Source organism: Echeneis naucrates, chromosome 23 (genome assembly GCF_900963305.1).
Source record: "Echeneis naucrates chromosome 23, fEcheNa1.1, whole genome shotgun sequence".
Taxonomy (NCBI): Eukaryota; Metazoa; Chordata; class Actinopteri; order Carangiformes; family Echeneidae; genus Echeneis; species Echeneis naucrates.
In genome coordinates this window covers 255,037-278,851 of record NC_042533.1, presented here as the reverse complement: position 1 = coordinate 278,851, position 23,815 = coordinate 255,037, and the positions used below count along the sequence as shown (strand labels likewise).

Here is a 23,815-nt window from a genome sequence, read left to right as displayed (position 1 = left end):
ACCAGGAGGAGGAGGGGGGCTAGGGGGAGTACAAGTAGGGGGGGTGGGGGGGTGGGAGGGGGTAAAGGACAAAGGGTTCGATATGTCAGACCGTCCAGGATCCAAGTGTGGATCCGGGATGCTGGGGCCTGGAGCGGTGCGGCCCATTGGGGCCGAGGCTCTGGTGGCCCTGCTGGAGGGGGGGCTGGACCGGGTGGTGCTGATCGACAGCCGGTCCTTCGTGGACTACAACGCCTCACACATTCTGGAGGCAGTGAACGTGAACTGCTCCAAGCTGATGAAGAGGAGGCTGCAGCAGGACAAAGTCCAAATCGCTGAGCTGCTGCAGCACTCGGCAAAGAAGAAGGTAAAACCTGCCAGAGTCTGCATTCTCAGACCTGTACCACATGTTGATCTGGTTCAGTGTGACTTCACTTTCTGATGTGTCTTCACGCTGCAGAATTTTGTGAATGGTGACATCATGATGACATCACTGAACTGATAAGTGAAACCAAAACAGACTTAGAAAAAGGGCTTTGAAATGTAAATTATTTTCATCCTCAGTATATTTTCAGTATAGAGCGTCCTGGAGCAAAACTAGAATCAAATAAACATGATGGGGAGGACCTGGAGACCAGGACCCAGGACCAGACCCCAGCCCTTTGAAAAGGGTCTTTAAATCCTCTGTAGAAGTGAAGGTCACTCTGCAGGACTGGCCCACTCTCATGTGTGTGTGTGTGTGTGTGTGTCTCTCTCTCTCTCTCTCACTCTCTCTCTCTCTCTGTTGTAGCTGGAGCTGCAGGCCGATCAGGAGGTCGTCGTGTACGATCAGAACTCTTTGGACCCGGCCGCTCTCACCTCTGAGTCCTTCCTCAGCGTCCTGTTGGGTAAACTGGAACGGAGCTTCCCCTCCGTCCACCTGCTCTCAGGTGAGTCCCGTCCAACTCTCACACTCCAGCACATCACAATCAGCGCTCACATGTCAGTCATCTCTTTAAATGTCCAGATTTTGTGTGCGCATGCAGGTTTAAGGTCTGTTTAAGTCTGGCGACATCCTGGTCTACATCAGCAGGACAGATTATACTTTGAGGTCAAAGGACAAAGGCAACAACCAAGGAAGGAAAGGAGGGAACAAGAGGAGTGCCGTTTGACAGTTTCTGTGTTGTAGTGAACCATCTGTTTGTTGTTGTGATCTTTGGACCCTGCAGCAGTAAATGATCAGTGATGATCTGAGTTAAACGGTGACTGATCACTGAGCTCTCTGTGGAACAGCTGCTGGTCACAGTCAGCCGTCTTCTGGCTGCTCATTGGTGGGAGCGACGGGCGGCTCGACGGAAGACGTCCTCCCTTCTTTCCACTGAGGCTGACGTTATGTAACCATGATGTAATGCAGCACTGATGACTCCACCCTCACACGTCAAACGCACTAAAGACTTCTGGGCTTCCCAGAGTCATCTGAGCTTTAAGAGTTCCAGCGCCTGAAGGAGGTGACAGGTCAGAGCCAAACAGTCTTCAACAAGAACGGAGACACATGTTGTCTCATTGGATCCTTTTAAATTGACTCTTTTCAGCTCTGACTCAGTGACCTCTGAAAAGAGCCTGGGTCCTGAAGACCTGTGAAATAAAAACCAAGAAGGAACCCATAAAGTCATAGCGTCCGCTCAACCAAACACCAATAAACACATTAAACTCAGAGCCAAGTTGTTCAGAGAAACAAATGACATTTGAATATTTACAGCTGGATATGAAAGGACAGGAAGTCCTGCTGATGAAGGTCAGTTATCAAACCTGAATTAGAGCTTCTCAGACTAAACCTGAAGGAATAATAAAAGTTTAAAAAAGAACTTGCAGAATCAAAAAAGATCAATAAATAATAATAATAATAATAAAACTGGTAAGGAAAATTAAAAAAATAGTTGTCTGTTAATAAAAAGAGCTTTTGGACCTTTTGCCAGTGATTTGACCAAAGGAGCCGGGTGCCGAGTGCATGCTGGGAAAGGCCACAGGCTGGTCACTGTAGAGGTGACTGAGGGAACAGCATCTCCTCATCAGCTTCCTGTTGAAGGCTGCGGAGGAGCCCCTCACAGGTCGGTTGCCTGGCAAAAGGCGAAGAGGTCAGACCTTTTGTGGTGGCTTGGTGTAATCGTGAATGCAGCACATCTGGTCACTTGACTAACAGTCATTTCAAAGTAAAAGCCCCCCAGTGATGTCAGACCATTCACTGACTTACATGTAGTTTTGACATCATGGCAGGTTTCTGAAGCTCAGACTGAGCTGCTCCATTGTCATGTGACTCCACCCCACATCTCACAGCTATTCCAAATATGGTCAAACGTGGAGCTACGACTCACCTGTTGGTCAAAGAGGCCACACCCCCATCCTCTGTCACTTTAATAAACAGGAAACTAAGTTCTCTAAACTCATCTGTCTGAAGGAGGAACCGGTTTCCAGGGACCAGAACAATTTTAGTCCCAGACTGGAGTAAACATGGAGTCAATTGGACAGACTGACTGCCGGACTCTAGTGGTCTGTGGAGGAACTGCAGGTTTAGATCATGGTTCAGGCCGATCCAGGTCAGGCTACTGTTCCTTCTCTAAAGTCTTTAAAGTGTTTTTGTTGTCCCAGGTGGGTTCTCAGAGTTCTCCCACCTGTTTCCTGGTCTGTGTGAGGGAAAGTCCACCCTGGTGCCTTCCTGCATCTCTCAGCCCTGCCTCCCCGTCACCAACATTGGACCGACCCGCATCCTCCCTCACCTGTACCTGGGCTGCCAGAGAGACGTCCTCAACAAGGTGAGGACAGAGGACACACACTTCAGCCAAGTCAGGGGACACACTCATCTGAGACTCTCTCTCTCTGCAGGATCTGATGCAGCAGAATGAAATCGCCTACGTCCTGAACGCCAGCAACACCTGTCCCAAACCAGACTTCATCCCAGACTCTCACTTCCTCCGAGTCCCCGTCAACGACTCATTCTGTGAGAAGATCCTGCCCTGGTTGGATCGCTCGGTGGAGTTCATAGGTCAGCAGGAAGTCCATCTCAGCTGCCAGCGAGATCTGCACTTCGATTTAAACTTTTCTGACTTCAGTCTGAACTCTTTTTCAGAAAAGGCCAAAGCATCTAACGCTCGTGTCTTGGTTCACTGTCTGGCCGGGATCTCCCGCTCAGCCACCATCGCCATCGCCTACATCATGAAGAGGATGGACATGTCTCTGGACGAGGCGTACAGGTTAGACTGGTCCGTCTGGTCCTTCACTTGCTGAGCTCACTTGCTGGAGGGTTCAATATGAGCTCAATATTAACATATTTAATGACAACCTGTTTAACTCATCACATAGATATTTTAATATTTGACAGAGATGTCTCAGCACACACACAGTCCAAACACTCCAGGCAGTCTGAGTCCAGACGCCTGTCATCTGGTCTCACAGGGTCCAGGGTCACACTAACCATGTGTCTGCTCTCAGGTTTGTGAAGGAGAAGAGACCAACCATCTCCCCCAACTTCAACTTCCTGGGTCAGCTGCTGGACTTTGAGAAGAAGATCAAGAGTCCTCACGGTACAGAAACTAAACTGAAGTCCCTTCCCTATCCAGAGCCCAGCAGTGAGGCCCCCACTCAGCCTGAAGTCCCAGAGCCTCTGGTCTGTCCCAAGGCTCCTGGTGGTCCTGGCATGGCCCTGCTGGAGCCCCTCACGCTGCCCTGTGTGTTAGCCGACACCCCCGAGGAGCGTCTGCTGGCTCAGGCTCTGAGCGGCCTTCAGCTCCCTGAGGGCTCTGAAGACAGCGCCCGGCTGAAACGCTCATTCTCTCTGGACATCAAGTCATACGGTGAGCCGGGCGGAAGCTCCACCCACCGAGGGTTCGTCCCTCACGGAAGTTCAGGAGACGCCACTGAGTTCTACAAACCGTCTGCCTTCAAAGAGCCGACTAGTAAACCCTGCCAGTTCTCCCCCGTGGAGGAGGTTTCAGAGCAGTCCACGCCGGAGCAGAGCCCTGACAAAGAGGAGTCCAATGGCCCAGAACAAGCAGCGCCGCCCGCCTACTTCACCAAACCTCCGCCTGCTGCGCCGAACTGTCCCCAGCAGCTGCACCGGAGCGGCAGCATGGAGGAACACACCACCAGCTTCCTGTTGGGCCTCTCCCACAGCCAGGCCAACCTGGCTAAAGCAGGCTTGGGCGGTGCCCTGAAAGGTTGGCACTCCGACATCCTGCTGGGTCCCGTCACCGTCTCTACCTCCTCCCTGACTGGCGGCTGGTACCTTTCCTCTGACACCACTCGTTTCTACTCCACCTCCATCCTGAGCGGAGGCGGAGGTTTCGCAGCATACAGCTGCAGTCATGGCCTGGAGGCGGTCCGCAGGCGCAGCCGGCAGCGGACGGGCGACCGCGGAGACTCGAGGAGGAGCTGGCACGAAGAGAGCAGCTTCGAGAAGCAACTGAAACGGCGCAGCTGTCAGATGGAGTTTGGAGACGGACTGACGGACAGCAGGTCCAGGGAGGAGATGGGGAAGGTGGGGAGTCAGTCCAGCTTCTCCGGCAGTATGGAGATCATCGAGGTCTCCTGAACCAGAACCACAACTGGGCCTCATGAATGGGACTCAGTCTGGACTTGGCCTAGATGAGTCTCAGTGCAGCTTCAACTCCACTGAAGCCTGACGGTTGAACAGGAAGCATCACAATGTCAGGGGTGGCATCAGAGAAGAAGGGAGGGGGTCTGTGAACTTAAAGGTCCTTATTTGAACTTTATACAGAGTGTTGATGGAAGAGAGGCTTTGTTCCTTTTCTCTGATTGGCCAACTGCTTTTGAGTGATCCAATAAAAATGGAGCAGATTTCAGGTAAACACTCAGAGCAACCGAATCCTTCTAGGTTGGAGGTGGGTCCAGTTGGGTGGAGCTTAGGTGGGTGGCTTAGGGCAGTGAGTGTTTTGTTGTTCCAGAAGTCTTGACAGCTGGTTTAAGGTTCATTTTCTGAATCCAGACTGTGAGCATTTCTCTGTGGACTGAGACCTTCGAGACTTTCACTGGATTAACATAGAACCTAGACCTGATTTAGAATCAAAGACCAGGTGTACCTTCAGGCCGTGTGGACCTTTCGATGTTTCACTGACAGACTGTCAGAGGTTTTAAAGCAGTTTCTGTGGGATGGATTTGAGGCTGATTCTGCACTAACAGTAACAGGAACTGCTCACTAGAGGTCACTAATGCCCCCCCCTCCCCCCGGGCCCTTAAAGTCCGTGAGAACCAGAAACCAGCAGTCACTTTGACGGGCTCAGTGTGTCCACTTCATGTTGATGTTGGCTCAGGTCCAGGGAAGAACCTTAAACAGGAACTAATGAAACGTTACCACGGCAACACTGAGGTTGGACTGTACCACTGCTGTCAGAGAAGAGCCGAACCAACTCGGCTCTCAGACCTGGACCGGTCTGAACTGGTCTGATGATCAGAGTTCAAACATTCAGAGTCACTTTAAACTGAAAGATCCATTTTATCTCCAAGATTTTATTTGTTCATATAATGTCAATTTAAAAGGTGTGTGTGTGTGTGTGTGTGTGTGTGTGTGAGATGATGATGGATCAACAGACTTCACTGTTGGACTCTGAGCCTTTAACGTGTGAATGAGCTTGGTTTGGATTCTCATCCTGATGATGAAGATGACGATGTTCTCAAAGACACCTGGACCAGGGTCTGGGCCTCAGCACCACCCACTGTGTAGATGGATGAAATGAAGTCTCAGTCTGTCCTGGGGACCAGGATGGCCCGGACACCGGTGGGGGTGGGGTCTGTTTGGTGGTGGGTGGAGTGATTGTGAAGGGGCGGGGCTCTTGGAGAGTCATTGACATGTTGCACTACTGTGTTTGAAGATTTGATTCAAAGTGAAGCAGTAAAGACAAACAATGAAGATGCTCTGTGTCCAATTTATTATCTTGGCCTTTTAAAAACCCTGTCTGTCATTCACACAGTAGCCACGCCCCCTTAAGAGATCATAAATTCATCAGGAAAACGTTAACATAACTCGAACCCTGAGTCAGTAAATCAGGGAGGATTTTAACACACTAGTTTAAAGATTCAGTTTGTCCAAACTACACAACAAATATTCAAAGAGAATGTGTGCTAACAGGTCTGATACACAACGTGTATGTTTGTTTTTTTTTTTTGTGCTGTATTGAAAAAGCCCTCCCAGACCCGGGGTGTCTAATCCAGTCCTGGAGGGCCACTGTCCTGCTCCAACACACCTGATTCAAATCAGCTCGTCATCAAGCTCTGCTGAAGTCTGATCAGGTGCAGGACTGTGGCCCTCCAGGACAGGAGTGGGACACCTCTGGTCTAATCCCTCAGTGCGGACTGGAAGGCTCCTTTGTTCGGCCGCACAAAGATGACGTCACTGATCTGACGGAACAAATGACAAAAATCTCCATTTCATGAAAATTTGTTCAAAAACAGACAATATGGAGACAATATGGAGGGAAACAATGGAGCAGAAACATAAACGTCATTATTGAGCGAGATGAACATGAAAGGTAAATAAGACGGAAGTGTGACAGGAGCAGACTTCCGTTCGTTACTTTAAAAACTGACATGTCCGGACGGTCAGTGAATGCGGCAGGCGCAGGGGGCGTGGCCCATCTGCACCGCCTGTCAGTCATCTCTTAGGACACGCCCCTGATTAAAGTCAAGTTTAATTCCAGTCTGATCCCGCGAGCCGGATCCTCAGGACCCGGAGGAGCCCAGTCCGGATCGGCCTGATTCTGCCATGATTCTCTGAGCAGTCCGGATTACTGTGCAGGTGAGTCCGGATCAGGGACGGACGGTCTGTCGGCCCGTCAGATCTAATCAACCTTTAATCCTTCAGGTCTGATGTCCGTCCGACTGAGGACGGACCGAACATTAAGTCACTTTTTGGCCGAACCGGATCCGTTTTGTTCCTTTGAACCGTCACATCGACAGGTGGTCTGGACCAGAACCAGGTTTATTTAAACGTCTCGGACGGTGCTGGCCCGCCTGCGGGTCCGGGCGGGTCCGGAGCTTCACCTTAAATCAGCAGGCTCGACGTGTATCAGTGACAGAAAAACGGCTTCGTGTAGTTCAACGCTTCACGGACCAACAAACAAACACACACGCAGAGGTGGGCGGCCGTCGAGCCTGTGGTTCGGCCTCAGGGGGTCCGATCAGTCCGGACTGTTCCGGGGGTGGTTAAAGGTCAAAAAGGGGCTTCAGGTACCGTTTAATGTGTGAGGCAGGTGTGACGTCAGAGAACGGCTGCTCATTAGTTCCCTCCAGGTCTCAGGTGAGGTCACGTGATGACACACAGCTGAGCCTCAGTCTGAGATCTGAAAAAGCCTTAAAGGTCTCAGGGCTCAGAGCCCGGTCCAGGTGGTCCATGTCAGGTTTAGACACAACAATCCAAATCCAGCTGGTCCATCTCTGACCCTTAACCAGGACCAGAAGTCAGATTGTATTGAGGTCTATGGGAAAATGTCCCTCCTCCTCCCTGATGAGTTTATGGTCTCAGTCTGAAATATAACATGATGTTCATGATGTCTGTCCAGGTGTGTCTCAGGTGCGTTGAGGTTGAATTGCATTGTGTGGAGCAGTGTTGTGAAACTCCAGAAAGGTTTTAAATAGATGTTTGTTGTTGTGTCTAACCCTGCTAGCTGTTTTATCTTGAGGTCAAAGGTCATCAGAGACCTTTGACTTGTTGTGTAACTGTTTTTCTGTGGTTTCAACCCAGTTGAACAGTTTCTTGTTGGACTCAGACAGCGAATGACTGAAGTTCTCAGCTGGTTCTGGATCTGTTCTTGGGGTCTGGTTTTGGTGGGAGCAGCGAGTCCTTAGACTGTTTGTTTGTTTGTTTGTTTCCCAGCTTGGACTCTCAGCTGCTGAACAGCTTTTTTCTGACCAAAACATGAAGAAAAAGAAAATAAATTCAGCTCTAATTAAACCTGAGCATGAAGTAAAAAACATGGTCACACTTTCCCGCTCTCATTGTGGCGTCTCCTGGGAGCTGTTTATGTGTGATGCTGGTTACTGTGACGACAAGGTGATGTAATTGTACCTGCCAGGTGTTTGCATGAGCCCGTGTTGAATTATGGGATTGAAACAGGAAACTGGAGCTGATGAGTCGAGTTTCTGACCGAAGAGTCAAACAAACAGACACATAAATCAAGTTTATCTTCCACCAATTATAATTTTAATGCTTGGAATGTTTATTTCTCTGTTGTGATTTTTGTTATTTTCTCAAAGTTCTTTAATTCTTTATTTTTTCACGTTTCATTTTACTTTTTGTTTTTCTATTTGTGTCTGTGTCTGTCTAAGGTGGCTCAGGGTGTCATCACCTGTTTTGATTATTGATCAGTATGTGTATCAGGCTGATGGTTATTTTCAATAATAATAATCAATATTCCCATTTTAAGTGAACTCAGGTGTGAGAAGCAGCAGGTTGGTTGACCCCACCCCCTGCTCCGCCTCCTCCCCTCCCCCAGCCTGTCCAGTCTTTAGTTAGAGGCTTAACGCTGTCAGAGACCTGGATCCTCACTAATCTGTCACATGAGGCCCAGATCCTCGTCGGAGCAGCGTTGTCCTGGAGGTCTGGGTCACCCGGACCGCCTTAGAGAGGTAGGTCCGCTTCCTGTCGGGCCAGCACTCCATCTGACAGCCCCCCTCATTTCACAATAAAAGTCCAGTTCCAGGAAGGACAAAGCAGGGAGGAAACCAGAGACTGAAAGTGGTCCCAGACCAGGTCCTGCTCAGGTCTTCAGGGTCCTCAGGCCCAGACCACCAACATGAGTCAGTGTGTAGTTGTGTGTCTTCTGTCTTCATGTTGGAAGTTGTGTATCTGTTTCCTGTTGTCATTCTGGACATTGTACTAATCTCTACATCACAATGATGTCACTATGTCATTGCCAAACAGGAAGTTGATCTTAGAAACTAATGAGGACATCAGAGACTTCAGTGTCCTCCTCAGTCCCAAATCAGACCAATCAGAGCAGACTGTCAGCTAACGTCACAACAACCACAACCACAACCACAACATCAACACAAAGACACTGCAGAGTCCCGAAGGCAGTTCAGGTCTGTGGGGAACCGGCCGGACTGATAAGGTTTGGGTTTAGCTCCTCTCATCCAGGTCTGCAGAGTCTAAAGTTTGCTCCTGTTTCAGGAGGAGGAGGAGGATTAATGTGGATAATATAGAGATTGAAAGTCTGAGATTGGGAGTTTGAGTCCATCTTAAATCAACAAGTCCAGCTGAGTACAGAATCTGAGGATTAAAGTCAGCTCAGATTTGAGCCAATCAGTAGCTAACCTAGCTTATCATCAATACTGTTAGCTTAGTTTAGCATAAAAATGGGAATTGGAGGGCCATTGGTTTCTCTGCGCTGGTCTCTGTGCTGGTCTCTGTGCTGGTCTCTGCGCTGGTCTCTGCGCTGGTCTCTGCGCTGGTCTCTGCGCTGGTCTCTCTTCTGGTCTCTGCGCTGGTCTCTGCGCTGGTCTCTGCGCTGGTCTCTGCGCTGGTCTCTGCGCTGGTCTCTGCGCTGGTCTCTGCGCTGGTCTCTGTGCTGGTCTCTGTGCTGGTCTCTCTTCTGGTCTCTGTGCTGGTCTCTCTGCTGGTCTCAGCAGCATTTATACAGTAAAGTTCAGCAGTATGTAGGTTGCAGTGTGCTAATGAGAACCAGGTCCCAGCAGAGCTGTGTGTCCTGGATCTGGTCTGGGAATCAGGATAATTAATCAATCTGCACTCAGAGCGGCTCTCATTATCACAGCAACTTCAAACTGGGACCAGAAGCAGGTCTCCAGGCTCCGGGTCCCCTGGACCAGCGTGGCTACATCTGGAGGTTTCCTCTAGACCAGGTCTGACCTACTTCTGGAGGTTTCACAGTTGATCCAGAATCACCATCAGGTCCAGATCTGAGCTGGAAGGTGTTATTGGATCCTACTGGATCAAACTACGTAGACTGGTTCAGGTGTGTGTGTGTGTGTGTGTGTGTGTGTGTGTGTGCGCTGATGGTCCACATGTTGAGGTCTCCTCGGTCTGACCGAATCCTGAACCTTGCACCGGGTCAGGAGCAGGACCACATTGAACTGCTGTAGCGGTCACCCCCTGTGAGGTGGACTGGGCCAAAGCGGTCCCTGATCTGGCAGCAGTGACTCATTAACAGTGTGTTTGAACAGCGGTTAGCCTTTAACATTAGCCCGTTAGCCTGTTAGCCTGTTAGCCTCACCTGCTTGATCAAACACACCTTTGTGTTCACTTTGCTGATTGTTGTGTTTCTGTGTCAGTTTGTCGTGCGATTAGATAAAACCTGAAGGAGGAAGAGAGTAATAGTCAACACACCTGAGGTCACCAGGGAAAGTGGGCGTGGCTCTATGGGCCATTAAAGACACACAAAGTGTATGATGATGTCATCAGGCTCCAGGGACAGTTTGTCCTCTGCTGTTTGATCTGAGTGACATCACAGGTCACATGACTCCACCTGCAGCTGAACACTCTCACACTAGGTGAGATGGTTGATTATGCTGTGTCTGTGTGTGTTTTTGTGTCTCTGTCTCTCTGTTTGTGTCTGTCTCTCTGTCTTTGTGTGTCTGTGTGTGTTTTTGTGTCTCTGTCTCTCTATCTTTGTGTGTCTGTGTGTGTTTTTATGTCTCTGTCTCTCTCTTTGTGTGTCTGTGTGTCTGTGTCTCTGAGTGTTTGTGTGTCTTTGTGTTTCTGGTGTCAGAGCAGGTGGAGGCTGAACTTTGACTTCATCCATCTTTAATGTGTTTCTGGCAGCAGCTTGTCCGTCCTCTGTCCCTCAGAGATGGCCTATCTAAAGCTGGTTCATGGACCAGGACGGACCAGGACCACATCTGAGTCCACCTGGTGAATCTGGTTCCTCGCTGCTGATCCACAGCCTGGTCCAGTCTGAAGGTTTTCAGCACTTCTGGAACTTTGGATGTCACAACAAAGCAGTCAGCCCCCTAAGCCCCGCCCACTTGGTGCACTGTAACTTGATTGGACGATGATCCAGATGTTCTGGTCTGACCTGGTCTCTGGTGGATCAGGTCTATAAAGGTCTAAATCATTTCTCCCTCTGTGTTGCCTCACAGGCTCTCAGATACCCTGTTGTTGCCATGGCTACCGCTCAAAGATGGAGTCTCAGTTGAATGTGTGTCTGTGGCAGGTTTCCTGCTGCTCCTCATAATAAGTGTGTGTTAATGAGACTCTGATGTTATTGATCATTGATTTTATTGACTATTGATCAATGATCAATAATCAATAACTTTGACTGCTCAGTGATGATGATGATGATGATTTGTTCTCTTCCACAGTGAATCAGGATGAACGGATATGAAGCTCCAGATGTGTCCTCTGGATTTTACACAACACAACAACACACCAAGTCAGTAACACACCACCACAGTCCAAGTCTCAGTCTGGTCCAGGTCTCAGTCTGGTCCAGGTCTCAGCCTGGTCCAGGTCTCAGTCTGGTCCAGGTCACAGCCTGGTCCAGGTCTCAGCCTGGTCCAGGTCTCAGTCTGGTCCAGGTCACAGCCTGGTCCAGGTCTCAGCCTGGTCCAGGTCACAGTCTGGTCCAGGTCTCAGTCTGGTCCAGGTCTCAGCCTGGTCTGATTCTCCAAAGCTCCGCCCTCATTGATCTTCAGCTTTAATCAGCCTGATAAAGTCAATGAGGCTCCGGGCTGCAGAAACCAGGTCAGTGGACCACAGAGGCCCTGATCCAGTAATCAGATTGGGATTTTTGGGGGGATGGCATGTGGCTGAGGACTAGGTTCTGTGGATCAGGACCAGGGTCTGTAGACTAGGAGCAGCTGGTCTACAGGTGTGTGGTCTAATCAGCCTCATTAATTATTCCTGATGTCATCAGTCAGAACTAAAGATGGTTGAGTTTCAGCTTCCACATCTGAGACCAGCAGGACCTGGATCAGACAGACAGACAGTCAGTCTGAGACCAGCAGGACCTGGATCAGACAGACAGACAGTCAGTCTGAGACCAGCAGGACCTGGATCAGACAGACAGACAGTCAGTCTGAGACCAGCAGGACCTGGATCAGACAGTCAGTCTGAGACCAGCAGGACCTGGATCAGACAGACAGACAGTCAGTCTGAGACCAGCAGGACCTGGATCAGACAGTCAGTCTGAGACCAGCAGGACCTGGATCAGACAGACAGACAGTCAGTCTGAGACCAGCAGGACCTGGATCAGACAGACAGACAGACAGTTGATGTTTGTGAATGAAACATGCTGATCAGTAATCTGGTGTGTGATTGGTCGGTTCTCCTCATGACAACACTTTGTGTTTCTCTATTGAAGCAGCCATGACTCACCCGAGCCTCCAAGACCCAAAGCCAAGTCCAGTGCCAAATCTCTGTACGGTAAGTCCTGGTCTGAGTCTGGATCAGCACCAAAAAAGAAGAGAGGATGTAGATTGATGTGCTCCAGTCCCAGTTGGTGGTTCTGGTCCTTCAGGTCCTGGCTGGTGTGATCTCTCTCTGAACAGGAGCAGATGACGTTTTCTTCCTCCGTCCATCCAAACATAGGAAGAGAAGTCAGAGTGTGTCGTTGTTGTTGACATTGTGTGTCTGAATGCATGAATAAATAAGCCTTTTTATTTTGGTTTATGAAAGAAACAAATTTAAGAATTTAAATCAAAAATAAAAAGCAGTTTCAGCCATGTGGGTGTGTGTGCGTGTGTGTGTGTGATTAATCATTTTGTGCTGATCAGTACTGATTGTAGTCCTGGTTCTGATCAGTTCTGTTCTCTGATCATCAGGTCCTTTTGTCTCCTCTGATAAATGGACCAACAGCTTCTTTTCTCAAAGTTTCAGTAAGTCCAGACCCCCTTCTGGTCCAGACCCCCCCTTCTGGTCCAGACCCCCCCTTTGGTCCAGACCCCCCCTTCTGGTCCAGACCCCCCCTTCTGGTCCAGACCCCCCCTTTGGTCCAGACCCCCCCTTCTGGTCCAGACCCCCCCTTCTGGTCCAGACCCCCCCTTTGGTCCAGACCCCCCCCCTGGTCCAGACCCCGCTCCTGGTCCAGACCCCCCCTCTGGTCCAGACCCCCCCTCTAGTCCAGACCCCCCTTCTGGTCCAGACCCCCCTTCTGGTCCAGACCCCTTCAGCTCTACAACCTGGTTCCCAGTTATAGTCCAACTCAGACTGACACTTGTGTTTTGAGAGCTGAGGAGGAGGAATCACAGTGACCTCTGACTTCTGGACTAAAATCACTTGATCTGATCCCGAGTTTCAGTTTGAGTTTGGTTGGTGGCTTGGTTTTTTTCGTTTGTTGTTTTACTGTGAAACATCAGAAACCTGGACCAGGTCTCCAGCCTGGTGGGACACAGTCCAGGTTCTTGAAGAAACTCTGGTCTACATTCAGACTTCAACTCAAGATTTGTTTCCCAGAACAAAGAAAACATTACACCAGAAACAGCATCAACAGCCTGACGGACACGTCGCAGTACCATGTGGAGGTGAGACAGGAAGTATGATGTCATCGCATTCAACCAACCTCCGCCTCTTGCAGCTAAAATCTGATTGGCTGATTTTAAAGAGGATGTGATAACAGTAACTGATGAAAAAGAGATCTGATAGGCTGAACACAGAGATGATAAATATTTAATTAGAAATTGAGTTTAATTATGTCTTAAATGTAACTTCTGTTGATAAATTAGTAGACACACATGGATCATGTTGTCGATCTGACTGTGGCGTCCTGACCTTTAGCACCTGACCACGTTTGTGTTGGACCGCAAAGATGGGATGATCACGGTAGACGATGGCATCAGACGTCTCCGTCTGTTGGACGCCAAAGGGAAGGTCTGGACTCAGGAGATTCTGCTGCAGGTGGAGGAGAAGAGCATCAGCCTCATAGACCAGGAGACCAAGGTGAGGTTCTCCTCCAGGCTCACCTAACAGGCCAAAGGACTTCCTGCCTGACTTCTTTGCTGACTTCCTGTCTGACTTGTCCAGAACGAGCTGGAGAACTTTCCCATCGGGTCAATCCAGCACTGCCAGGCGGTGATGAACGCCTGCAGCTACGACTCCATCTTGGCTCTGGTGTGTAAAGAGTCGGGCCAGACCAAACCAGACCTGCACCTGTTCCAGTGTGATGACATCAAGGTAAGTGGCCTCTGATTGGCCCCTCAACCAATAAGATAAGATGGTTGGGTGAATATTAAGAGATAATGTCTGATGTTGGTCTTTATGTCAACTCAGGCCAACCTGATCCACGCTGACGTGGAGAGCGCCATGATGGACGCCAAAGGAGGGAAAGTGAAGAAACGGCCAGAGACACTGAAGTAAGAGCCTCTCTCTGTCTAACGCCGTTTCTCAAGCTGACACTTGATTGGCTGATCCACTCGTCTGCAGGATGATCCTGAAGAGTGACGGGGTCATCCCTCCGCCGCCCCCTGCTCCCGCTCCCGAACCTCCAGAAGCATCCAATCAAGTGGACATAAAGAGCCGAGTGGCCGCCTGGTCGGCCTGGACCAATGAGCAGCAAGAATGTGAGTGATGTCACAGGAGTTCGACTGGAAGACTGAAGTGGACTGGAAAGTTTAATTATTATAATAAAGTATTTACTTATTAACAGGAGTGACATCACGTCATGTCAGAATATTAAAAATGTAAATCTGATCATTCATTATTTAGACTGATCAATATTTCATAAGCAATTCTGAATTCTCTCAATATTTAAATGTCACTTTATATCAGAAGTTTTCAGTTTGGTTCTGTTACAGATGAGCGCCAGCATCTGATATCAGAGGATGGGGCGGGGCCTGGGAACATGACCGCAGCCCAAGTGGACAGAGACGTGGTGAGTCTGATCTGAGAGCAGCTGGTGGGTTTAAATCTGAGTTCAGTCGGCTTCACGGGCGGAAGGAGGAAGAAACCAGCTCAGAGAAAAAATGGAACTCAAAGTTAATCATTAAATCTCTGAAGGTGGAACTTGAAAGGTTCCTTATCGCTGCTGGTTTCTCATTAACGCTGAAACAATACGCTTTTTATTTTTTTACAGCAAATCCTGAACCACATCCTGGACGACATTGAGTTCTTTGTCACCAAACTTCAGAAGGCGGCTGAAGCTTTAAACGAGCTGTCCAACAGGAAGAAGACCAAGAAGAGCAAGAAGAAAGGTCCAGGAGGTGAGTCCTGGTCCAGATTCTGACCCTGACATAGAATTATCATTATAGTTCAATAAATACAAAAATCTGCTCATAAACAAAACTTTATTTAGTTTAATGAAATCAGCATTTAATTAGAAACTGAATCTAAACCTGATCTAGAATTAATAAAAAGGATGAAATACAAACAGGAAGTGCTCATGTTGATATTGTCTTTGATTGGTCCAAAAGAGGGCGTCCTCACGCTGCGGTCCAGACCGCCGTCCGAGGACGAGTTCATCGACTGTCTGCAGAAGTTCAAACATGCCTTCAACCAGCTGGTACGTCTCCATCATCATCGCTGGTTACAGATGGAACATGGTTCTGGTCTGTTGTGGTCTGATGTGGTCTGTTCCGATCTGGTCTCATGTGGTCTGGTCTGCAGGGGAAGCTGAAGGACCACATACAGAACCCCAGCGCTGTGGACCTGGTTCACTTCCTATTTGCTCCTCTCAGGATGGTCAGTCTTACTGTCTATGTTCATCTGCTGACCACATGTGTCTGACCCGGTCTGACCCAATCTGACTCCTGTCCTCAGGTGGTCCAGGCCTCAGGCAGTGTGGATCTGGCTCGGAGTGTCCTGGTTCCTCTGCTGACGAGGGAGGCCATCGACTTCCTCCACGCTTCAGGAACGGCAGAGGAGAGACATCTGTGGGTTGCCCTGGGCGACGGATGGACCAAATGCAGGTGAGATGATGACACACAGGTAACTATGGTAACCTCTGGTTACCATGGATACCTGTCAGTGGGGGTATCCCTGGTTGTCTTGGTCCAGCAGTCTAGAGGAATCCAGGTCTTCAGGGTCAGAATCTTCTTCTCTGGTCTGAATGTTTGTGTAGAAGGACGTTGTCGGTCACTGTCTGTGGACTTGTGTGTGATTTGTGTGTCTGAGGTTGGAGTGGCCAAAGGACTTTTATTTCCCTCCCTGTGTGCTGACATTTCGTGATGGCTGGGAGCCACCCGTGTTGCTGGAGGGAACCCTGGGGCGGGACCAGGAGTTAAATCAGCTGGCCGAGAGTCTGGCCAACGCTGAGGTCCAGAGGCCAGAGGACCCGAGGACCAGATCGGTCCAGGAGGTCAGGACCGCCTCTGTCTGTAGAACCACACAGGAAGTTACTGCATGACTGACGGTTGTGTCTCTGTTTTGTGTAGCAGACGACGGTGCAGAGGTTCCCCCCCCTCAGATGGGTACGCCTTCTCCAACACGCCCTACAAACGAATGCAGATCCTGGATCAGGACGCGGCTGTGGCGGCGTTCAAACAGGCCGTCAGCCGCCGCGTGGACCGGTAACTGAGGTCACATGATGCCGCCGTGGAGAACCAGTCTGACTTCACTGTTGACTAAACATGGAGGATCAAAAGCAAACAGAAATATACCAAAATTAGATTTATTCATTATCACCATCATTTAGCTAGTTTCAATTTTATTTGACTTTTTAAAATATATCAACACTGAAGGTCAAAAATGAAATGGCACCATTAATGACAGTAATAATAACAATAATCCATCCAGCCATCCATCTTCTACTGCCTTTTCCGTTTCTGGGTTGCGGGGCTGCTGGAGCCAATCCCAGCTCACATTGGGTGAGGGGCGGGGTCACCCTGGACAGGTCGTCAGTCCATCACAGGGCCATAATAAGTATAATACTTCTAATAACAAAAATAATTTTAATAGTGTCTAAAAGCTGAACCAGGTTAAAATATTTAAAGATGTTCAAATTATATATAACAGAATATAATATAACATAATATATAACAGAAATTGAACTAACTAGTAAAATATGAGTAATAAATTCAGTTCTTCATATTTGAATCAAAATGAACTTTCTTTCATTTAATTCCTCTTATCTTTTTTTTCATCTCTTCTGTTTTTTGGTTCCTTTTTCTCATCAGATCTTTAAAATCTGAATTCTTCTTTCCAGTTTGATTCTGAAGTTCGACTCTTCTCCACGGCTCAGATAGTGCGATGACATTTTATTTGGCTGTTACATGAATGTGTTTTGTTTTTGTTGACTGAGTTTGTATTATTTGTGTGTGGATAAAAAAAGTAATTTTTAGGAAAAATTTGAAATAGTTCTTAGAAATTGATTTTAGTATAATCTCAAGATCAGATCAGTGATTTTTGTTTATTAATTTGTTGTGTCAAGAAGACAAATAGTTTGTATTGCATTTGTGTGTTGTCATTGTTCTTATTCATCATGTTATTGTGTTCGTGTTTCCTCAACACTTTCGACGTCGACAGTCAGACTAAAGTTTTCGCAAAATCAAAATACGACTTTGTGGCGAGGAACAGCACGGAGCTGTCGGTGCTGAAGGACGAGGTTGTCGAGGTAACGCCCGCCATTACCCTTGAAAGGGGCCAAATGGTTTTAAAAAGCAGCTCTTCAGGTGTCTTTTCCCTGAATCTCGTCTGTCAGGTTCTGGACGACAGGAAGCAGTGGTGGAAGGTTAATGGCGCCGGGGGGTGTGGCTATGTGCCAAACAACATCCTGGAGATGACCAAAGCCGTAGACATCAGTAGCCGCGGCGAGCCCATCTACAGCCACACCATCCAGGTGAGGGGGGAGGGGCCACAGCTCGTCCACTCAGGTGTCCAGTTCCATGAAACCGGGTCTGATCTGTTGGTCTTTGTCTCTGCTGGTTCAGCTCATGATGCCAAAGAAGGAGTTTGAGTTGTTCAAGGTAGGACCAGGACCAGGACTCTCCTGGATCTGGATCTTAAAGGAACAGGACCTGTTCCCTTAAGAGCCGGTCTAGGCTGCGTAGTTAATGTAGATCCTCAGCCTGATTGGAGTGTTGTTGATGACATCACAGTAGGTCGATGACATCACAGTAGGTTTCCTGCAGTGAGTTAGTGGCTTAGAGGTTTGTGTGTCTTCTGCTCACCACCATGTTTGTTTTGACCTTGGCAGCAGTTACTGGGGGAGCTGAACGAGGTAACCAGGCTTTTCAAAATAAAACGTCAGGTCTCAGGTCCTGCTCAGTTTACTGAAATAAGCCCCTCCCCCCAGAAACAGAATACAAGGACAGACTACGTCCCCAGCAAACCAGTGGCAATGCCGATGCCACCAACCCCCACGCCGCCCCCACCTGCCCCCGTCAGGCTCCCCACGCCGCCGCTGCCTCCTCCCACTGCCGAGCCGGCCAAACAGACCGCCACCAACAGCAGCAGCGTCAGCCGCCAGAACAGCACAACATCCAGCGACAACGGCAGCGTGGTCCTGAGAGAGCACGCCAACCAGAGACCCGCCCCCTTTAACCGTGAGTTCACTGACTGAAACGCACAACTGATGATCTGATATAAAATCTGATGGAAGGGAGGAGGTGACATCATCAATGACATCATCATAAAAGTCAAAATGTTGACATTTAATATTAATCTCTGTCTGACGGAGGCTCTTCTTCCTCTCAGCAGGCAGGAAGTCCAACATGGAGGAAGTCCAGGACGAGCTGATGCACAGACTGACTCTGGGCCGCAGCGCTCAGAAGAAGTTCCAGGTTCCGTCTCGCGGTGGCGGCGGCAGCCTGCCATCCGTTAGCATCACCTACGACTCCTCCCCTGATGATGTCAGAGGCTGGTTAGAGGCCAAAGGCTTCAGCCCAGTGTGAGTGTGAGCTCTGACATCATCTCCAGGTGTCAAAGGTCAAACTGGGAGGTAATGTCATCAGTCAGATTGTCTTTCATCTCCTGGTGTCTTCTGCAGGACCATCACCAGCCTTGGCGTCCTGACTGGAGCTCAGCTCTTCTCCCTCAACAAGGACGAGCTGAAGACTGTTTGTCCCGACGACGGCGCCCGAGTCTACAGTCAGGTGACCGTCCAGAAGGCGGCACTGGAGGTGGGTGTGACCGCCGCTGATGACGACTGATTAAAACTGAGAGGAACCACAGAGGAACCAGAGTCCAGATCTGCGGTTCCTCTGCGGTTCCTCAGCTTAGAGAAACAGCAGCAGCACTTTTCACTGAACATTATTGGATCTTCAGGTTCTTCAGATCAGAACTTCCAGACACGAGCAGCAGCAAACAGACTAAGTGAATTTGTTTGTTGACCCGTGCTGACCTCCGGCCTCTGTCCTGGAGACCGGATGTCTGGACGTGGTCTCGTTCTCTCGTCCGTTTCCTGGAGCGTTTGTGTCTGGAAGTCGTGGACCTGCTGAGACCTGTTGTGGGTCTTTTTTGTCCCCCAACTCTGCCAAGGTCTGGTCTGTGGTCTCTGTTTTCACCTGCAGGTTTTCTTCTGAGCCTCCTTTGATCTTCTGATTCGTTTCGCTCATGAAGGTATCGTGACCGCAGAGAAATGTTGTGGCTTCGTTCTGTTGGCCAGAGTCTCTTTTGGACTCCCCAAGTTCCTCAGTTCAGAGATGTGAGCTTGAATTTCTGTTAGAACTTTGGGGCCGACAGGGAAGTCTGATTGTAGTTGGTCAGATTCAGGACTCGGTGGTCTTCTTGAAACTGGCCGTCAGAACGAGGTTCATTTCTTCTGTAGTATTTAAGGTAGCTCCTGCTACTGGCTGTTTACTTCAGTCGTGACTCCAGTATGATTCACTTCCTGTTGACCTCTGACCCCACCCTGACCCCATAGAGACGCTGGAATGACCGCTAAGTTTCCAATAATTCACTGCAAAAACATCTCTTTTTACAACCAGATGTTTTTCATGAACACATGAATTTATTTCTGTTGTAGAAAAACAGAATTTTCCACCAATTAGATTTTAGTTCAGAGTGAATTCAGGAATTAGCCCCGCCCACTTCCTCAGCTGATCACACAAAGAACAAAACATTTTCTATTTAACATGAAAACTGGAAGCAGTTTGTGATTAAAAACATAAAATCAAATGAAACGAATCAGAAAACCTTTTTAATATTCATGCTTAGAGGACTGAAGCTGCAGGTCTTTGTGTGACAGTCGCTCTGTTACCCAGCATGCACCCTGACTGGCTGTAGATGATGTCATCCACCTGCTCTCCAAAGCAGCAGAGACCTGAGGTTGGTTCAGGTCTGGTCAGACTGCCTGCTGGTGATCCACATCAGACCAGACCAGAGTCCTTCATCAGACCCTGAACCAACTGGAGAGACCAAATGTTCTAACCAGCTGTTTCCTCTCTGCTTTGTGCTCTACTCCTCCTCCTCCCCCCCTTCCTCCTCCTCTTCCCTCCCTCCTCCTCCTCCTCCCCCCCTTCCTCCTCCTCTTCCCTCCCTCCTCCTCCTCCTCCTCCTCTTCCTCCTCCTCTTCCCTCCCTCCTCCTCCTCCTCCTCCTCCTCTTCCCTCCCTCCTCCTCCCCCCTTCCTCCTCCTCCTCCCCCCTTCCTCCTCCTCTTCCCTCCCTCCTCCTCCTCCTCCTCCTCTTCCTCCTCCTCTTCCCTCCCTCCTCCTCCTCCCCCCCCCCTTCCTCCTCCTCCCCCCTTCCTCCTCCTCTTCCCTCCCTCCTCCTCCTCCTCCCCCCCTTCCTCCTCCTCCTCCTCTTCCCTCCTCCTCCTCTTCCCTCCTCCTCCTCCTCCTCCTCTTCCTCCTCCTCTTCCCTCCCTCCTCCTCCTCCTCCCCTTCCTCCTCCTCTTCCCTCCTTCCTCCTCCTCCCCCCCCTCCCCCCCTTCCTCCTCCTCTTCCCTCCTCCTCCTCCTCCTCCTCTTCCTCCTCCTCTTCCCTCCCTCCTCCTCCTCCTCCCCTTCCTCCTCCTCCTCCCCTTCCTCCTCCTCTTCCCTCCCTCCTCCTCCTCCTCCCCCCCTTCCTCCTCCTCCCCCCCTTCCTCCTCCTCCTCCTCCCCCCCTTCCTCCTCCTCTTCCCTCCCTCCTCCTCCTCCTCCTCCTCCTCCTCTTCCTCCTCCTCTTCCCTCCCTCCTCCTCCTCCTCCTCCTCCTCTTCCCTCCCTCCTCCTCCCCCCTTCCTCCTCCTCCTCCCCCCTTCCTCCTCCTCTTCCCTCCCTCCTCCTCCTCCTCCTCCTCTTCCTCCTCCTCTTCCCTCCCTCCTCCTCCTCCCCCCCCCCCCCTTCCTCCTCCTCCCCCCCTTCCTCCTCCTCTTCCTCCCTCCTCCTCCTCCTCCCCCCCTTCCTCCTCCTCCCCCCCTTCCTCCTCCTCCTCCTCTTCCCTCCTCCTCTTCCCTCCTCCTCCTCTTCCCTCCTCCTCCTCCTCCTCCTCTTCCTCCTCCTCTTCCCTCCCTCCTCCTCCTCCCCCCCCTTCCTCCTCCTCCTCCCCCCCTTCCTCCTCCTCTTCCCTTCCTCCTCCTCCTCCCCCCCTTCCTCCTCCTCTTCCCTCCCTCCTCCTCCTCCTCCTCCTCCTCCTCCTCCTCCTCTTCCCTCCCTCCTCCTCCCCCCTTCCTCCTCCTCCTCCCCCCCTTCCTCCTCCTCTTCCCTCCCTCCTCCTCCTCCTCCTCCTCCTCCTCCTCCTCTTCCCTCCCTCCTCCTCCCCCCTTCCTCCTCCTCCTCCCCCCCTTCCTCCTCCTCCCCCCCTTCCTCCTCCTCTTCCCTCCCTCCTCCTCCTCCCCCCCTTCCTCCTCCTCCTCCTCCTCCTCCTCCTCTTCCCTCCCTCCTCCTCCTCCTCCTCCTCCTCCTCTTCCCTCCCTCCTCCTCCCCCCTTCCTCCTCCTCCTCCCCCCCTTCCTCCTCCTCTTCCCTCCCTCCTCCTCCTCCTCCTCCTCCTCCTCCTCCTCTTCCTCCTCCTCTTCCCTCCCTCCTCCTCCTCCCCCCCCCCCCCTTCCTCCTCCCCCCTTCCTCCCTCCTCCTCCCCCCCCTCCTCCTCCCTCCTCTTCCTCTTCCTGTTCCTCCTCCAGAAGAGTTCAGGCTCTGAGCTCCAGGAGATCATGAGGAGGCGACAGGAGAAACTGGCAGCGTCCACCTGTGATTCGGGGGTGGAGTCTTTTGATGAAGGCAGCACCCACTGATCCTCTCCTTCCTTCCTTCCTTCCTTCCTTCCTTCCTTCCTTCCCTTCCTCCATCCTTTGCTTTGTTTTTTCAAACTGCTGCCTGCTGTTGTCTCGCGCTCTCCATCCTCAGGCGGCGGCTGACCACGCTGAGTTTGTGGAGATCATGCGGCGCAGACAGGAACTCCTCAGCTCGTCTCCTTAGAGACTGTGGACCGCCTGAGGTTGACGCAAAGTCTTTGGGACTGTGGACGTAATTTAGTTTAGTTGCTCCTCCGAAGCCAAACCGCTCAGTATTAAAGCTGCTCTGTCAGTTTATGCCTCTCAGATTAAACTGGAGTCAAAACAGAAATCAGACCAAGACTGAGACCTTTGACACTCTAACCTGGACCTTGTTTAGAGTCAGAGACCAGATGGAGGTCTACCTTTAGCTGGGGATGATTTTATGTGCACAGATAAAATCTTTGTAATTTTAAGTAAATTAATATGAGAGCAAAAATAATTTCTCATTGTATTTCTCTGAGGCAAAACAGAATCTGATATCAATAATAATAATAATGATCAGATGTTTGATTCTGGACTTGTGATAAAACTGAGAGGCACAAATTGAACTGATAGTTAATATTTTTGGCTCAAACATTTTGTTCAGTTTTAAAAAGATAAATATAATTTGTACATTTTAGATTTTTTTTGGGCTAAGAAAATGATGATATTCATATAAAATCTTTATTTTATTTAGTTACTTTGGTCATGATCTGATTGACTGAAAAAGAAAAATGAACTTTGTTTCATTGAAATACACAAAAACCTTGTGGTTAGTTTCTGATTATTGATGATCATGTTCAATTGATTTAGAGAAGGATCAATAACTGAAGATCATTAGATTTGTTGATCAGCGTTTTTGCACAATAACTGACGTGTCTCTGCTGGAGGTGAAGAATCAAGTAGTTCAGTGTTTTTTGTTTTCAAGGCTCGAGGCTGCTTCAGATCTTTTTCCTATCGAGGTCAAAGGTAATTCAAACACTGACACGAATTTCTGCTGACTCAGTGATTCCCTGCCTTGAAACAGCATGAATGTTTTCTCCAGGCTCCGCCCACAGCGGCAGGTCACCTCTGACGTCATCACGTCAGCAGGACGACAAACGGAAAGTGAAGATAAAGCCCTTCCCTTCCGTCATCACCGACGACTCAAAATGTGTCTATGGCTCCTCAGAAGGACCTTCAGCTTTGTTTTCACTGTTGCCATAGAAATGCAGACTCGCCTGTTTCCACGACGCACTCAGGTGAACGGACTCTTTGATTCAGATTTTTTCTTTCCTGTTTTTTGGTTGCTCTCCACATGTTCAACACTTCCTGCTCAGGAGAGGAAGCGAAGACATCTATTCTTTTCCCGGTCCGTTCGTGCTGGTCATGGACTCGTACTCTTTATTTAAATTCTCCTCTTTGAGATTTGACCTCTGACCTTTTCTTCACCATCTTCATCATGATTGAACCTGAAACAGCAGATTCTCCACCAGCTGCAGGAAAACTGAGAATGTGTCAACACTTTGGTTAAAGATGTAAAAACGTTGCTTATTTTATTCAGTTTTTTTTACTGGTTGAAACTGTGTTAGAAATGAAAGTTTTAGTCCGAACTGTAATAACTAATAACGCATGATTAAGGCTGAGGAACTGACAGTTTGTGTAGAATCTGTTGATGAGCACAGTTCCTGTTTTTAGTCAACTGTTCTGTAGGAGCCAATCAGATGTTTAGTTTTCATGGTGCCTTTTCCATTTTAATCTGCTCATTAATAAAAGGTTTAGTAAAAACCTTTAAAGTCTCAGAGTTTCTA

General features: G+C 49.6%; 2 protein-coding genes across 3 annotated transcripts; both read left to right on the top strand.

The window, feature by feature from the left end:
- The first annotated feature begins 67 nt into the window (after window positions 1–67).
- dusp16 (dual specificity phosphatase 16) lies at window positions 68–5,806 on the top strand. Of its 2 annotated transcripts, XM_029495048.1 has the most exons (8): window positions 68–346; window positions 770–908; window positions 2,605–2,768; window positions 2,839–2,998; window positions 3,083–3,206; window positions 3,445–3,536; window positions 3,606–3,841; window positions 3,902–5,806. In XM_029495048.1, exons 1-8 carry the CDS (start codon window positions 83–85, stop codon window positions 4,541–4,543), a joined length of 1,821 nt encoding a protein of 606 aa, XP_029350908.1. In that variant the 5' UTR covers window positions 68–82; the 3' UTR covers window positions 4,544–5,806. The 2 variants fall into 2 exon arrangements, with proteins under 2 accessions (XP_029350908.1, XP_029350907.1); XM_029495047.1 differs by having other exon boundaries at window positions 3,445–5,803.
- Window positions 5,807–6,635: 829 nt separating this feature from the next.
- On the top strand, window positions 6,636–23,786 carry eps8a (EGFR pathway substrate 8a, signaling adaptor). The gene is given in 23 exon segments (XM_029494672.1): window positions 6,636–6,763; window positions 11,284–11,354; window positions 12,285–12,346; window positions 13,376–13,443; window positions 13,697–13,858; window positions 13,943–14,092; window positions 14,189–14,271; window positions 14,342–14,478; window positions 14,713–14,789; window positions 14,991–15,117; window positions 15,328–15,416; window positions 15,521–15,595; window positions 15,674–15,822; window positions 16,028–16,230; window positions 16,305–16,447; window positions 17,382–17,465; window positions 17,553–17,690; window positions 17,782–17,817; window positions 18,048–18,071; window positions 18,153–18,396; window positions 18,551–18,740; window positions 18,840–18,972; window positions 21,894–23,786. Coding segments are annotated over 22 exon segments (2,547 nt in total). The 5' UTR covers window positions 6,636–6,763; window positions 11,284–11,292; the 3' UTR covers window positions 22,005–23,786.
- Window positions 23,787–23,815: the final 29 nt, after the last annotated feature.